Genomic DNA, 18033 nt, shown 5'->3' with positions numbered 1-18033 from the left:
TCAGAACCCAGGCCCTCATTCGTTCCCCTAGGCTACACTGTTTCTCCGATACTTTTTGGAGCATCCCCAGATTCAGCCAATCAATGGTATTCACCGAACACTAACTGTGTGCAGAAAGCTTGGGGGTCCACGATAAAGGGAAATAATGATAAAATTCCTGTCCTCAAGCACCTTATAATCTTATAAAGGACGTCCAATTATGTAAACCTGGATTCATTTATTCATTCAATCACATTTATTGAGCGCTTACTATGTGCAGAGCACTGGACTAAGCGCTTGGGAAGTACAGTGCCAGTGCTTAGAACAGTGCTTTGCACATAGTAAGTGCTTAATAAATGCCATTATTATTATTATTACAAATCGGCAACATATAGAGAAGGTCCCTACCCAGCAACAGTCTCACAGTCTAGAAGGGGGAGACGTACAACAAAACAAGTAGATAAGTGTCAATACCATCAGAATAAATAGAATTATAGCTATACACACATCATTAATAAAATATAGTATGTACAAATAAAATAGAGCAATAAATATGTACAAATATATACAAGTGCTGCGGGGAAGGGAAGGAGGTAGGGCAGAGGGAGGGAGGGGAGCGATGGGGAGGGGAGGAGAGGAAAAGGGGGGATCCACTTCCAGTTTTGACCAGGTCACCACTCTACAGATACTAGAACTAAAATCCACAAGGCTGGGGGCGAACCAGATTTCTAACCCATGAAATATTGATTCATTCCTTTCACAAGTCCTGCTAAGCCGACAGGTAGAAATGTTTCCAATCTAGTCATTTCGGCCAGGAACTTTACCCAATTACACGGAGAGCTGTACCTGAGTCGCTGCATCGAGCCTTAAAAATTTCAAAGAAGGTTGGCCTTTCCTTGGGTTCGACAGGCATTTTCTTCCTCATAAAAGTCACAGTGGTAAAGGTGGTGATTAAATCTGCAAAGTAAGAAGGCAATCTGTGGTAAATGGGCAAAGGGACCCTAGAAACAGAACTGGCGCCTGTTTTCCTTGTCCTTAAGCTGAAAACAAACCAAGCCGGGGTGAGTTGTCTAGCCCAGCATTGCAAAACTAAAGAGACTGCACGAGGTTGCTGTCAAAGTAGGGACTGTCTCTATATGTTGCCAACTTGTACTTCCCGAGCGCTTAGTACAGTGCTCTGCACACAGTAAGCGCTTAATAAATACGATTGATGATGATGATGAACTGATTGTGAATTTTGTTGACCGGCAACTAGGAGAGGGGAGGCTACGGCTGTGTCAGGGGAGGGTCTGAAAGGGAGGGGGTTTGGGGGGGAAAAAAAAGGGTGGCAGAGGGGCGGGATGGGATGCAGGAATGTCAACACCCCAAAAATACTGATGCCTGTTTACTTGTTTTGATGTCTATATATCTATAATTCTATTTATTTATATTGATGCCTGTTTGCTTGTTCTGATGTCTATATATCTATAATCCTATATATTTAATATAGGATTTAATCCTATATAATATATTTATATTGACGCCCCTTTACTTGTTCTTATGTCTATATAGCTATAATTCTATTTATTTATATTGATGCCTGTTTGCTTGCTCTGATGTCTATATATCTATAATCCTATTTATATTGACGCCCCTTCACTTGTTCTTATGTCTATATAGCTATAATCCTATTTATATTGATGCCTGCTTACTCATTTTGATGTCTATATATCTATAACCCTATTTTGTTATATTGACGCCTGTTTACTCGTTTTGTTGCCTATATATCTATAACCCTATTTATTTATATTGATGCCTGCTTACTCGTTTTGATGTCTATATAGCTATAATCCTATTTATTTATATTGATGCCTGCTTACTCGTTTTGATGTCTATATATCTATAATCCTATTTAGTTATATTGACACCTGTTTATTCAATCAATCAATTGCATTTATTGAGCGCTTACTGTGTGCAGAGCACTGTACTAAGCGCTTGGGAAATACAAGTTAGCAACACAGAGCCAGTCCCTACCCAACAGTGGGCTCACAGTCTAAAAGGGGGAGACAGAGAACAAAACCAACTCGTTTTGTTGTCTATCTATAATCTTATTCATTTATATTGATGTGTTTTAATGTCTATATACCTATAATCCTATTTATATGGACACCCATTTACTTGTTCCGATGTCTATATATCTATAATCCTATTTATTTATACTGATACCTGTTTACTTGTTTTGATGTCTATATATCTATAATCCTATTTATTTATATTGGTACCGGTTTACTTGTTTTGATGTCTGTCTTGCCTCTTGGAGAAGCAGCGTGGCTCAGTGGAAAGAGCCCGGGCTTTGGAGTCAGAGGTCATGGGTTCAAATCCCGGCTCTGCCAGTTGTCAGCTGTGTGACTTTGGGCAAGTCACTTCCCTTCTCTGTGCCTCAGTTCCCTCATCTGTAAAATGGGGATTAAGGCTGTGGGCCCCACATGGAACAACCTGATTACCTTGTAACCTCCCCAGCGCTTAGAACACTGCTTTGCACATAGTTAGTGCTTAATAAATTCATTCATTCGTATTTATTGAGAGCTTACTGTGTGCACAGCACTGTACTAAGCGCTTGGGAAATACAAGTTGGCAACATATACAGACGGTCCCTACCCAACAGTGGGTTCACAGTCTAGAAGGGGGAGACAGACAACAAAAAACATATTAACAAAATAAAATAAATATGTACAAATACAATAGAGTAATAAATACATACAAACACATATATATGTCTACATACCTATAATCCTAATATATGTGTATATATATATATAATCCTATATATATAAAATATATATACCTACAATATACACAAATTGTAGGTATATATAGTATATATTCCTATAATATATATTATAGGCATACATACTATATATATAGGATTATATATATATATTAGGATTATAATACTAGGTATATATATTAGGATTATAATAATATATATTACAGATATATACTATATATTATAATTATTACATAATTATAGGTAATAAATACTTATATATAGGATTGTATATATATAATAGGATTGTAGGCAAATGGGTATATATTTATATATACAGGATTATATATATATTAGGATTATAGGTATACAGGTATATAGGTATACAGGTGTTGTGGGGAGGGGAAGGAGGTAAGGCGGGGGGGCTCACATTCTAGAAGGGGGGGACAGACAACAAAACATATTAACAAAATAAATAGAATATGTACAAATGAAAGAGTAATAAATACGTAAACACACATATGTCTATATACCTATAATCCTAATATATATATAATCCTATATATATCTATAATATATAGTATAGGTATCTATAATATATATCATATAATTATTATTATGCATATCATATATATTGTGTATGTATTATAGGTATATATACTTATATATAGGATTATATATATAATAGGATTATTAATAGGATTAATATATATATATATATATAACTATACATATATTAGGATTATAGGTATACAGGTGCTGTGGGGAGGGGAAGGAGGTAAGGCAGGGGGGATTTATTTTAAACTGTAAGCCCGGGGTGGGCAGGGATTGGCTCTCTTTGCTGCTAAATGGTACTTTCCAAGTGCTTAGCAGAACAGTGCTTTGCACATAGTAAGCGCTTCACAAAGGCCATCATTATTATTATTATTAGTATAGTGCTCTGCACCCAGCAAGTGCTCAAATATATATATAATCCTATATCCATAAGATATATAGTATAGGTATCTACAATATATATCATATAATTATTATGTATATTATATATATATATATTGTGTATATATTATAGGTAAATATACTTATATATAAGATTATATATATAATAGGATTATAGGTATATATAGGTATACATATATCGGATTATATATATATATATATATATATATATATTAGGATTATAGGTATATAGGTATACAGGTGCTGTGGGGAGGGGAAGGAGGTAAGGCGGGGGGGATTTATTCTAAACTGTAAACCCGGGGTGGGCAGGGATTGGCTCTCCTTACTGCTAATTGGTCCTTTCCAAGCGTTTAGCAGAACAGAGCTTTGCACATAGTAAGCGCTTCACAAATGCCAACATTATTATTAGTGGTGGTACAGCGCTCTGCACCCAGTAAGCGCTCAGTAAATCCGGCTGAATGAACGGAATGACTAACTGAGGCCCAGGGAAGTTCAGGGCCTTTCCTCCATTATCCCACCTGTCCACATCCGGTCGGGGCGTAGTAGGCGCCCCCTTCCCCTCCGCCTCAGGGTCCCAAAAGGGAACCGGATTGTTCTGGTTTGGTCTGGTCTGGTCTGGTTTGGGAGGGAAGGGGGTGGGCTCCATCCCCGTGGCCCTCACTAACCGGGGTCAGTGTGTCATGGCCGGCGGCGGCGCCGCCCGTCCATCAACCCCCGATCCCCTCAGAGGCACGCGCGCGCGCGCGCCACGCCGAGGGGCGCGGACGGAGCAGAAGCGCCCTGCTCGCGCGCCGCAGCAGCACCACTTCCGCCCCCACCTGTTCAGGCGTTCGCGCCTTAACGCGCTCCCCCACCACGTGACCAGGCCGCCCCGTACCACGTGACTATACAGTGCCTTCCCCATCACGTGACCAAGCCCTCTTTTTTTCCCCCGCCACGTGACCAGGCCGTTTGTGGGGGGGCGGATTCATTCATTCATTCAATCAATCAATCAATAGTATTTCATTCATTCATTCATTCATTCATTCAATCGTATTTATTGAGCGCTTACTGTGTGCAGAGCACCGGACTAAGCCCTTGCGAAGTCCAAGTCGGCAACATTTATTTATTTATTTTACTTGTACATATCTCCCCCTTCTCCCCCTCCATCTTACCTCCTTCCCTTCCCCACAGCACCTGAATATATGTATATTGTTTGTACATATTTATTACTCTACGTATTTATTCATCTTGTACAAATCTATTCTATTTTATTTTGTTAGTATGTTTGGTTGAGCCCCTTCCTTCCTCTCCCCCTCGTCCCCCTCTCCATCCCCCCATCGTACCTCCTTCCCTTCCCCACAGCACCTGAATATATGTATATATGTTTGTACATATTTATTACTCTATTTATTTATTCATCTTACTTGTACAAATCTAATCTATTTATTTTATTTTGTTAGCATGTTTGGTTGAGCCCCTTCCTTCCTCTCCCCCTCGTCCCCCTCTCCATCCCCCCATCTTACCTCCTTCCCTTCCCCACAGCACCTGAATATAAGTATATATGTTTGTACATATTTATTACTCTATTCATCTTACTTGTACATATCTATTCTATTTATTTTATTTTGTTAGTATGTTTGGTTGAGCCCCTTCCTTCCTCTCCCCCTCGTCCCCCTCTCCATCCCCCCATCTTACCTCCTTCCCTTCCCCACAGCACCTGAATATATGTAGATATGTTTGTACATATTTATTACTCTATTCATCTTACTTGTACATATCTATTCTATTTATTTTATTTTGTTAGTATGTTTGGTTGAGCCCCTTCCTTCCTCTCCCCCTCGTCCCCTTCTCCATCCCCCCATCTTACCTCCTTCCCTTCCCTACAGCACCTGTATATATGTATGTTTGTACATATTTATTACTCTATTTATTTATTTATTTATTTATTTATCTTACTTGTACATATCTATTCTATTTATTTTATTTTGTTAATATGTTTGGTTTTGTTCTCTGTCTCCCCCTTCTAGACTGTGAGCCCGCTGTTGGGTAGGGACTGTCTCTATGTGTTGCCGACTTGTACTTCCCAAGTGCTTAGTACAGTGCTCTGCACACAGTAAGTGCACAATAAATACGACTGATTGATTGATCTATTCTATTTATTTTATTTTGTTAGTATGTTTGGTTTTGTTCTCTGTCACCCCCTTTTAGACTGTGAGCCCACTATTGGGTAGGGACTGCCTCTATGTGTTGCCAACTTGTACTTCCCAAGCGCTTAGTACCGTGGTCTGCACACAGTAAGTGCTCAATAAATACGATTGATTGATTGATTGATCTAGAGACAGTCCCTATGTGTTGCCATCTTGTACTTCCCAAGCGCTTAGTACAGTGCTCTGCACACAGTAAGCACTCAATAAATACGATTGATTGATTGGTACTTAGCCACTGCCATGCTGCTGCTTAAACAATTTATTAAATACTCAATAGTATTTTTTGAGCACTTACTCTGGTCAGATCAGTACACTAAGTGCTTGGGAGAGTACAGTAAGTACATTTTAGTAGACAAGATCCTGGCACTCACGAAGTTTACAGCGAGGGAGACAGACCCTAAAAATAAATTAAATTTAGGGGGAAGCAACAGAGTTCAAAGCTATGTCAATGCTATGTGGGGGGAAGGACTCAAGGGCAGACTCTCCCCACCCTCTTGTAACGTCTTTGTGGGGAGGGATTGTGTCATTTCTTTGTTTTGTACTTCCCAAGTGCTTAGTACAGTGCATTGTCCCAACTCGGTGCTCAATAAATACAACTACTACTATTTGAAAACTCTCAAGACCATTCAACCAACTTTTCCTGCGCTCAGCTTTGCAAAATATACTGGCACGTTCACGAAGGTGCAACTCCATTCATTCAACTGCATTTATTGAGCGCTTACTGTGTGCAGAGCACCGTACTAAGCGCTTAGAAAGTACAGTGAGAAGCAGCGTGGCGTAATGGAAAGAGCACGGGTTTGGGAGTCAGAGGGCGTGGGTTCAAATCCCTGTCCGCCCCTTATCAGCTGTGTGGCTTTAGGCAAGTCAGTTCACTTTTCTGTGCCTTAGCTACCTCACCTGTAAAATGGGGATTAGGACTGTGAGCCCCACGCGGGACAACCTGATGACCTTGTACCTCCCCCAGCGCTTAGAACAGTGCTTAGCACATAGTAAATGCCTAACAAATACCATCATTATCATTATTACAATTCGGCAGGGGTACAACTCACGTGCAGTCGCTGCTCTGCGGGAAATAGATCAATCAGATGCTATTAATTGAGGGCTGATTAGGTGCGCGGAGAGTGCAGGAGAACAGAAAGAATAATGATGGTATTTGTTAAGCATTGTGGCTCAATGGATAAGAGCCCGGGCTTTGGAGGCAGAGGTCATGGGTTCAAATCCCGACTCCGCCCATTGTCAGCTGTGTGACTTTGGGCAAGTCACTTCACTGGGCCTCAGTTCCTTCATCTGTAAAATGGGGGTTAAGACTGTGAGTCCCCCGTGAGATAACCTGATCAACTCGTAACCTGATCACCTTGTAACCTCCCCAGCGCTTAGAACAGTGCTTTGCACATAGCAAGCGCTTAATAAATGCCATTATTATTATTATTCTCTGGGCCTCAGGTACCTCACCTGTAAAATGGGGATGAAGACTGTGAGCCCCCTGTGGGACAATCTGATCGCCTTGTAACCTCCCCAGCGCTTAGAACAGTGCTTTGCACATAGTAAGCGCTTAACAAATGCCATTATTATTCTCTGGGCCTCAGGTACCTCATCTGTAAAATGGGGATGAAGACTGTGAGCCCCCTGTGGGACAACCTGATTTTCTTGTAACCTCCCCAGCGCTTAGAACAGTGCTTTGCACCTAGTAAGCGCTTAATAAATGCCATTATTATTATTAATTGCCCAAAGCCCCGCAGCTGCCAGGGGGCGGGATTAGAACCCACGACCTCTGACCCCCAAAGCCGGGGGTCTTGCCGGCGGAGGGGGAGGTTGGCCTGTCAATCAACCCCATCAGGGCGGATAATGGGAGGCAGCCGCGGGCCCGGGATAAAGCGGGGGAGGGAAAAATGGGCGCCCACGGCGGGGAAAGGACAAGGAGCCGTTGCCAAACAAGCTGCCCGGGGAGGCTGGTCCTGGTGGGGAAGGGGCGGCCATGGCGACCTTCGTCTGCGTCCCCTACGGCCTGTTTGGGGGCGGCTGCCCACTAGGCCCGGCCGCCCACGCCAAGCTGCCCACTTGGCAACGGGTCAAAGGTCAGGCGATGGTGGCCAACGTGGAGCATGCGCAGTTGGAGGCCTGCCTGCGGCGGGGGGGGCCCGCGCCTGCGCGGGGCCGCTACCAAGGAGGTGGGGGTGCAGGTGAACGCGCGGGTGGACGCGGCGGTGCAGTGCGCGCTGGGCGGCGCCTCCCCCGCCGCCGGAGTGGGCTCGTCCGGCCTGGCGGCGGCGCCCCCTACCGGCCAGCCCTGCGAGGGACAGGGAGCCACCGCCTCCTGCGGGTTTCCAAGGCCTGGGCCCGCCCAACAAGGAGCCTCCTCCTCCAACAAACCACTTTTCCAAGTGAGTCCCTCTTTCGCTCCAGATCACACCACCCCATCTGATGATGATAATAATAATAATAATAATAATGATGACATTTATTCAGCGCTTACTATGCGCCAAGCACTGTTCTAAGCGCTGGGGAGGCTACAGGGTCATCAGGTTGCCCCACGGGGGGCTCCCAGTCTTCATTCCCATTTTACGGACGAGGAAACTGAGGCACAGAGAAGTCAAGTGGCTTGCCCGAAGTCACACAGCTGACAGGTGGCGGAGCCGGGATTTGAATCCATGACCTTTAGTAGAGCGTGGTATTTGATGATGATGATAATAATAGTGGTATTTGTTAAGCGCTTACTATGTGCCAAGCACCGTTCTAAGCGCTGGGAGAGATCCCAGGTCATCAGGTTGTCCCACGTGGGGCTCACGGTCTTCACCCCCATTTTACTGATGAGGTAACAGAGGCACAGAGAATAGTAATAATAATGATGGTATTTGTTAAGCGCTTACTATGTGCCAAGCACTGTTCTAAGCGCTGGGAGAGATCCCAGGTCATCAGGTTGCCCCACGTGGGGCTCACGGTCTTCACCCCCATTTTACTGATGAGGTAACAGAGGCACAAAGAATAGTAATAATAATGATGGTATTTGTTAAGCGCTTACCATGTGCCAAGCACTGTTTTACGTACTGGGGGAAATCCAAGGTCATCAGGTTGTCCCACGTGGGGCTCACGGTCTTCATCCCCACTTTACAGATGAGGTAACAGAGGCACAGGGAATAGTAATAATAATGATGGTATTTGTTAAGCGCTTACTATGTGCCAAGCACTGTTCTAAGCACTGGGAGAGATCCCAGGTCATCAGGTTGTCCCACGTGGGGCTCACGGTCTTCGTCCCCATTTTACAGATGAGGTAACAGAGGCACAGAGAATAGTAATAATAATGATGGTATTTAAGCGCTTACTATGTGCCAAGCACTGTTCTAGCCCACTGTTGGGTAGGGACTGTCCCTATATGTTGCCAACTTGTACTTCCCAAGCGCTTAGTACAGTGCTCTGCAAACAGTAAGCGCTCAATAAATACGATTGATTGATTGATTGATTGTTCTAAGCGCTGGGAGAGATCCCAGGTCATCAGGTTGTCCCGCGTGGGGCTCACAGTCTTCGTCCCCATTTTACAGATGAGGTAGCAGAGGCACAGAGAATAGTAATAATAATGATGGTATTTGTTAAGCACTTACTATGTGCCAAGCACTGTTCTAAGCGCTGGGAGAGATCCCAGGTCATCAGGTTGTCCCGCGTGGGGCTCACAGTCTTCATCCCCATTTTACAGATGAGGTAACAGTCACAGAGAATAGTAATAATAATGATGGTATTTAAGCGCTTACTATGTGCCAAGCACTGTTTTAAGCACTGGGGGAAATCCAAGGTCATCGGGTTGTCCCATGTAGGGCTCACAGTCTTCATCCCTATTTTGCAGATGAGGGAACTGAGGCCCAGAAAATAGTAGTAATAATAAGTGATGGTATTTGTTAAGCGCTTACTATGTGCCAAGCAGTGCTTTAAGCGCTGGGGGAGATACAAGGTCATCAGGTTGTCCCACCTGGGGCTCAGTCTTAATCCCCATTTTATAGATGAGGTAAGTGAGGCGCAAAGAAGTGACGTGCCCAAAGTCACCCAGCTGATAAGTGGTGGAGTCAGGATTAGAATCCATGACCTCTGACTCCCAAGCCCGCACTCTTTCCATTGAGCCACGCGTGGATACAAAATAATCAGGTCAGACCCAGTCCCCGTCCCGCCTAGGGCTCACGGTATAAACAGGAGGGAGTGCAGGTATTTCATCCCCATTTTACAGACGGGGAAACGGAGGCTCAGAGAAATTAAATGGCTTGCCCAGGGTCACACAGCAGGCAAGTGGCAGTCCCAGGTCCCCCTACCACATGGAATACAGTCCCTGTCCCACATGGGGCTCACAATCCAAGTGGGAGGGAGAAAAGCCATTGAATCCCCACTTCACAGATGAGGTTAACTGAGGCACAGAGAGGTTAAGTGCCTTGCCCAAGGTCACACAGAAGACAACTAGCAGATTAGAACCCAAGTCCGAAGACTCCCAGGCTCTTGCTCTTTCCACTAGGCCACACTACTCCGTAACAGTTCACGAAGAGTGCCTGCTCAAACAGAAAAGATAAAATGAATCCGTATGTATTTTCTCCAAAATCTTCACGACAGCAAAGAAAAATGAAGGCAAACCTTTCTTTTTTCCCCCCCATTTACTTTTTTTTTTTCCATTGAAGTTCTTAGAACAGAAGTATGGCTATTTTCACTGTAAAGACTGTAACACCAGATGGGAAAGTGCCTATGTGTGGTGTATTTCTGGAACTAACAAGGTAAGTTACTGAACAAGTCCTTTGTGTAATGTACAACACTGGCTACTTTGGAGAACATATATAAATATAAGAAAGCACAATTCTTGCCTCCACAACTTATAATCGAATGGACATGTCAAATGCTCAACTACCACTATCTGGTTAACTTATAGACCTTAAATCAACAATAGTGCACTTTGGCTCTTTCCTAACTACGCATTGAGCTCTGCTAATGTATATATGTATATATGTATGTGTGTGTATACACACACATACATATATACACATGTATATATATACATACACATATACATATGTGTATGTATATATATAGATATGTATATATACATATGTATGTATACATTGAGCTCTGCTAATGTATATATGTATATGTGTGTGTACATACACATATATACACATATATATGCATATGTATATGCACATATATGTATATATATGTGTGTGTGCATACATACACACACATATATATGCATATATATGTATGCATATACATATACGTGTGTACATATATACATACATGTATATATGTACACATATATATGTATACATATATACATATGTGTATGTATATATAGATATGTGCATATACATATGTATGTATACATTGAGCTCTGCTAATGTATATATGTGTGTCTATGCATATACATATGTGTATATATGTATGTATACATATACATATATGTATACGTGTATATATATATGCATACATATATACATACATGTATATATGTATTTATGTTTGTACATATTTATTACCCCATTTACTTATTTATTTATTTTACTTGTACATATCTATTCTATTTATTTTATTTTGTTAGTATGTTTGGTTTTGTTCTCTGTCTCCCCCTTTTAGACTGTGAGCCCACTGTTGGGTAGGGACTGTCTCTATATGTTGCCAATTTGTACTTCCCAAGCGCTTAGTACAGTGCTCGGCACATAGTAAGCGCTCAATAAATACGATTGATGATGATGATGATGCTAAATTTAAGAAGGTGACAACCGTAGGAGAAATCCATATTGTTTAGCCCGTTTTTCTTTCCCCACCTAGTGAGCTCATGAGCATACCTGACCATATGACGCTAGAAGTAATTAGCCGAGACTTGCCATCCGTGTTTCTTCTTGGTCTGAATGTTTTGAATATCACGTCCTGCTAGTGCGTGTGGGAGAGGGATGGTTTTTGAAGGATCTGAGTGCCCCATGGAGGCAAGGCATAACTCGAAATAGCTGAAATCCAGAACAAGCAAATAAGCATGAAGCCTGGCTTGGAGAAAGCTACTTCATAGTACTTTAATTACTGCCCTTCTAAATTTAAAAACTACTTAGGTTATGGGGTGGCTAAGGGTGTGTGTGTGTAGGAATGGCTCCTTAAAGCAGCATAATCCTGTAATAATAATGATGGTATTTGTTAAGTGCTTACTATGTGCAAAGCACTGTTCTTAGGTTATGGGGGGGCTAAGGGTGTGTTTGTGTGTGGAGGAATGGCTCCTTAAAGCAGCATAATCCTGTAATAATAATGATGGTATTTAAGCACTTACTATGTGCAAAGCACTGTTCTTTAATCAGTCTTCTAAGTGGAACAGCCCACTCTGACACTGGCCCAATCATCATCATCATCATCAATCGTATTTATTGAGCGCTTACTGTGTGCAGAGCACTGTACTAAGCGCTTGGGAAGTACAAGTTGGCAACATAACACTCTACACCAAACGTTTAGTACAGTGTCACGCTCAGGAGGCGCTCAATGCCCACTGTTGGGTAGGGACCGTCTCTATATGTTGCCAACTTGTACTTCCCAAGCGCTTAGTACAGTGCCCTGCACACAGTAAGCGCGCAATAAATGCGATTGAATGAACGAATGAAAGTACTTTCAATACACAGAATCAAGGTTTCCCTCCTTCCCTCTGTCCCACCAAGGGGAAGGAATGAATCCAAACTGAGGATTCTGGAGCCAACTAAATAAAATGCTGTATTAACAAGTTGCCCAACTCTCTCTAGGTTTATTTCAAACAACTCTGTCGCAAGTGCCAGAAGAGCTTTAACCCCTATCGAGTGGAAGCAATCCAGTGCCAGGTGAGTCCGCTTCACTCTGTATGGGACAGGGACTGTGTCTGACCTGACTGCATTTACCGCCGCGTGTGGCAGAGAGCAAACACTTTACAAATGTCGTCCTTATCATTCTTATTATGCCACCTCTACGTCTGGCTCAAACCTCCACCCTGCTCACTTCACCCTGGCACAGATACTCACTGGAGTGAATGCCTCTGCTTCTCTTATAAGGAATGAATTTCTAGGATTGGCCTGTAAAGGCTTGATTTTGCCCCAATCCTCAAGCTTTAGGGAGAGATATTGGGAAGTTGGTCTATCTTCCACTTAGCGGAAGGTTCACATCCATCCTAAGCAATCTGAATTTAGACTGCAAGCTCCTTGTGGGGAGGAAATGCCACTATTTATTGTACTGTATTTTCCCAAGTGCTTAGTACATTGCTGTGATCACAGTAAGCCCTCAATAAATGAGTGACTGAATGAATTAATTTAAGAACCTACAGAGATGTTGTCTCACTTCCCTTCTTCACCTATTCCAGCCCTCGAAAGTTTCCTCGCCTCTAACGTGATCCTTCAAGTCCATTTTCTTTTGCTCCATTCTGAGGGAGCCCACTGTTGGGTAGGGACTGTCTCTATATGTTGCCAACCTGTACTTCCCAAGCGCTTAGTACAGTGCTCTGCACACAGTAAGCGCTCAATAAATACGATTGATTGAGGGGAATGATGAAGCTTGGCGTGTGGAAGCCTTTTGCTTAGATAAAACTAAAGGTTTCCCTCACCAAGCACGTTTTTTCCACCGCTTTCTGGTGAGCTCATTCCATTTTCAGTACACCATTTTTGGCTATACAATATGCAGATTAAACAAAGTCTTTATCCATGGTGACTCCAAGTCAGGGCAGCCGTTAATCGGGTTTTGTACACTGGTGACAATCAGGTCTTCAGCTGGTCTGTCCCTCGCCTGGTACAGGTTAGGGCCCCAATTTCCTTACTGTCCGGGATCTCCGTTTCCAGCTTTCCTCTCCTGTGGCTCCCGTCGCTGATTCCCACGGCACGGAGGCAGCACCCGTGTTCCTGGGGGCCCGGGAGGGGAACGCGGTGCTTTGGACGAGGTTGGGGTGAGATGAGAAGTCGCCCTGGCGAGAAGCTTCGGATCGGTGGATTTCCACAAAGAACCTTATGGTGTGGGGCTTCACAATGCCGTTGCGTTACCTTGGTCTGTTGCTTCTTGGTCAGCCGAAGGATGTCTGGTGTTTTCGAGGAAGGAGAGCCCCACCCCAAGTCCTCAGCGCCTTCCCTCACCACCATCCGCTCCTTTCTTCATTGTTCAGCCATGCCGCCTTGCCCCAGAAACTTAGCTCTAATGGATTCAACTGCTAGCGTTGTGTACAAATATTGCAGATACAAAAATGCAGAAGCACAAAGCAATCTGAGTACAAGAAACAACGAATTTAGAAGTCCCTGGAACTGGCTTTTCCTCACAAGGTGGGCAACCTGTAACCATCAAGCTTAACACCATTCAATAGGGGCTGCAAAAACGGTGGACCTATCTTATTTTGGGGTTCCCTACCCTAAACCTGGTTGAATTTCACCTGACGTGTCAGTTTGTTGGGCAGTTCCTCAATTGCCCCATAATCTTTTGGTTTTACCAGTCTTTTACTGGACCAAATGGATACTTTCAGAAACTAAACCCATGCAGTTAGCATGGAAACCTGATTCCTTCTCAAAACTCTTCTCTTTGGAAAGCTTGGCTCAATTCTCCTCATCTCTCAAGGATTCTAGACTGTAACTAGACTGTTCTTTATTTATCCCAGAGTTTAGCACAGTGCTTCACACATAGTAAGCACACAGTAAATACTATTGTAACCAGAACTGTTTCCAATATTCAGGTTAGAAACTGGCCGGGAGACTGATCTACCAGGACCTTTGCTTTCGTTTTTTGTTTTTTTTTTAAAAATATACTCGTTTGGGGATTCCAGGATCAAGTTTGTCATTGCATTTCTTCTGCCCTCTGTGTGACACACACCTCTCCTTCACAGTGAGCATCTTCGTTAAAACTACTTTGAGGAGTTTCAGGGTGAAGGCCTATATCTGTTGCAGGTTAAATACCAAATGAGGGGGCATGATTGACCTTAAATTTCAGATAGATGAGACTGGCCCTAAAGTGGAAGTTAGGATAATGAGATCCTGACTGAAATATAATGCCATTGCCATAAAAACAGAGAGAGAGATGGCATGTCTTTGTCTTTGTCTCCTAAAGATGTGTTCAAAGTCTCGTTGCTCCTGCCCTCAGAAGAAGAGACACATTGACCTGAAACGACCTCACCGCCAAGAGCTCTGTGGCCGTTGCAAAGGGAAACGATTATCCTGCGACAGCACCTACAGCTTCAAGTACATTGTCTGATGGCTAACAACTTCTATACAGCACTTCAGAACCCCGAAACGCTCTACCTCGTCTCTGTAACCTGGCTTTGACTTTAGGTTTATGACCTGGCACTGGAAAATGGATTAGACTTTAGTATCTTTTTTTGTAACATAACTGTACAGTGTGAATAAAATCAGCTCATCTAAAACTTCAGAGGCAGCCTTCAATATGGTATTGAGGACTGTGGAGGGAAGTGGGGGTGGAATTGCTATTCAGACCCAGCTGGGCTGTGGTGTTGAAGCACCCTTTAATCTATCAATCCCACTGTTGGGCAGGGACTGTCTCTATATGTTGCCAACTTGCCAAGCGCTTAGTACAGTGCTCTGCACACAGTAAGCGCTCAATAAATACGATTGACGATCAATCAATGGTATTTATTGAACACTTAGTGTGTGCAGAAAATCGAACTATGCACTTGGGAGAATACAGGAGCTTACGGTGTAGTGGAACGTGAGTCACTAAACTCCGTCCGCTACACTTGTGGACAGGGATCACTGCTTCTGTAATCTCCCCCACTGTTGGGTAGGGACTGTCTCTATATGTTGCCAACTTGTACTTCCCAAGCGCTTAGTACAGTGCTCTGCACACAGTAAGCGCTCAATAAATACGATTGATTGATTGATCTCCCAAGAATTTAGTACAGTCCTTTGCCCATTGTCATTGGAGCAGGGCGGGCAGGTGGCAGTTATTAGATGAGGTAAGTTTATTTTCTGTTTGTAGGTGTCATCAGATCATGCAGAAAAGAGGAAAAGAGATAGGTTTCAACTGCCAGTGTAAAGCTTGGCCTACACAGCTAGAGTCATATTAGTTCGCAACGGTTAAGAAACAAACCCCTGCCTCTGACATCCCTCTCCAAGATCCCACTCTGCGAATGACCCTCTTTGGTCTAGGGGAAGAATGCTACCAACTGGGCATCCTAAAGTCAGTTTGCCTTTCATCCTTAACTGTTTTTTCTCTAATGGTATTTAAGTGCTTACTATTGTCTGGGCACTATACTTAGCAATGGGGTAATAATAATAATAATAATAATAATGGTATTTGTTAAGTGCTTACTGTGTGCCAAACCCTGCTCTAAGCGCTGGGGTAGATACAAGGTAATCAGGTTGTCCCAAATGGGACTCAGTCTTAATCCCCAGTTTTACAGATGAGGTAACTGAGGCACAGAGAAGTTAAGTGGCTTGCCCAAGGTCATAAAGCAGGCAAGTGGCGGAACTGGGATTAGAACCCTTGTCCTCTGACTCCCAAGCCCAGGCTCTTTCCACTAAGCCATGCTGCTTCTCTTCAATCAATCATATTTATTGAGCGCTTACTATGTGCAGAGCACTGTACTAAGTGCTTGGGAAGTACAAATTGGCAACATATAGAGACAGTCCCTACCCAACATTGGGCTCACAGTCTAAAAGACTGTGACATCTAAGACTTCAAGCTAATCAAGCTGGACACAATCCATATCCCATGTGGTCTTCCTCTCTCTCGTATTTTGCAGTAATCACAAAGTTCCTTACCATCTCCAAAAGAGTATTCAGAGGTCTGCTAGAAAGACACAGGACCTGCATTTAAAAACTTTTAAACCAGGTAAATAAGACATCTTAGGCACCCCTCTGGAACTAATCAGCCTTGTCACAAAGATGCCGGTAGCAACACCTGCATGGGGATGGAGGCTGGCAGACAGTCTGGTTATAGGAGTGGCATTATTTAAGTGGTGGTCCTCAAAGCTGGGGAGACAGGATGGTCCAGTGGAAAGAGCAAAGGAATAGGGGTCGGAAGACTCAGGGTTCTAATATCAGGTCAGCCCTCGGTCTGCCGTGTGGCTGTGGGAAAGTCACCACCTCTCTGGCCTCAGTTATGCCACCTGTAAAATGGGGATACCTAATCTTCCCTTCCTCTTAGATCGTGAGTCCAGGGTGGGACAGAGGCTGTCTGCTCTAACTTGTATCACCACAGAACTTAACACAGTGCATGGCACATAATAAGCCCTTAATATCACAGCTCCTTTCTTCTGGAGAGCAGCCTGTAACATTGGTCCTTTGTTCCCAGTTTCAAACAACTTTTACCCCAAATCCCCCAGTTTTAGGAAGAATTTAGTTCATTGGTTCCTTTCTGATTTTTCACTGGGTGAAAACTGGTGGTGTGGGGCGGGCGGGTGGGGGTGGTTACGTGCTCCTTCTAAAATCTGGGGATTTTTGGTTAAACTTTCAGTGCACAAATTCTGCCGAGGGGGAGAGGGAATAGGACCACAACCAGCTCAGAGCTGCCTCCCAGGGCGCAGGTTCATTCAATCGTATTGATTGAGCGTATTCTGCGTGGAAAGCACTCCACTAAGCACTTGGGAGAGTACATTAGAACAATACACAGACACAGTCCCTGCCCACAACGAACTTACAGTCTAGGTCTCTGGGGTTCCAGCCGTCGACATGGAAGGGAGTGAGAAATGGTGTCGTGGCAGCTTTGGCGATGAACACCACCAGTCAAGCTGCCTTCCAACATTGCCTGTATCATCTTCTACAATCCGGGCCCTAGGCACATGGAGAGGTCATTCCCCCTGCAGTTACTGTTGCGGGAGGGGAAGGGTCATCATGTTGGAAGCTCAGAGTTTTCTGTATTCAGCTAGGGACAAAATTAACCTGCCATCCGAGCACAATCCCACCAGATAAACGCCTTTACGGACGGCGTTACCCCAGCAAGGCAAGAGTCTCATTTTTCCGTCTGCTCGTTAAGGAAACGGCAATTTTCGTAAAGCTGGTCTTTCCTCTGAAGTTGGCACAGCGGTGCTACATTTTGATGCATTCCATTTCCCCCGGATTTTTTTTCCAATCTATTTTCAAGTAGATTCCAGATAAGCAGCCATGATGGAAGGTGACTTCTCTGCCTGGGATCGTTTTGGTCCGCGCTCCAAAGGGCGCACGGACCCTGTCGGCCGAGGTGCAGACGGTCGAGCAGAAAATCTTCATTAGC

General features: G+C 43.8%; 2 protein-coding genes across 3 annotated transcripts in view; one reads left to right on the top strand and one right to left on the bottom strand.

Annotated features, from left to right (window-relative positions):
* BRCA2 (BRCA2 DNA repair associated) overlaps window positions 1-4369 on the bottom strand; it is a 48082-nt gene extending 43713 nt beyond the window's left edge. For both annotated transcript variants that reach the window (XM_038762153.1, XM_038762154.1), the window contains exons 1-2: window positions 4201-4369; window positions 826-936 (exon numbers count right to left, since the gene is read on the bottom strand). In XM_038762153.1, coding sequence (XP_038618081.1) covers window positions 826-936; window positions 4201-4210 — 121 coding nt within the window. In that variant the 5' untranslated portion in view covers window positions 4211-4369. The remainder of the gene's footprint in view (window positions 1-825; window positions 937-4200) is intronic.
* Window positions 4370-7973: 3604 nt separating this feature from the next.
* ZAR1L (zygote arrest 1 like) lies at window positions 7974-15231 on the top strand. The gene is made up of 4 exons (XM_038762177.1): window positions 7974-8252; window positions 10521-10613; window positions 12609-12683; window positions 14914-15231. Exons 1-4 carry the CDS (start codon window positions 7974-7976, stop codon window positions 15055-15057), a joined length of 591 nt encoding a protein of 196 aa, XP_038618105.1. The 3' UTR covers window positions 15058-15231.
* Window positions 15232-18033: the final 2802 nt, after the last annotated feature.

Source organism: Tachyglossus aculeatus, chromosome 20 (genome assembly GCF_015852505.1).
Source record: "Tachyglossus aculeatus isolate mTacAcu1 chromosome 20, mTacAcu1.pri, whole genome shotgun sequence".
NCBI lineage: Eukaryota > Metazoa > Chordata > Mammalia > Monotremata > Tachyglossidae > Tachyglossus > Tachyglossus aculeatus.
This window is presented reverse-complemented; position numbering and strand designations above follow the sequence as displayed.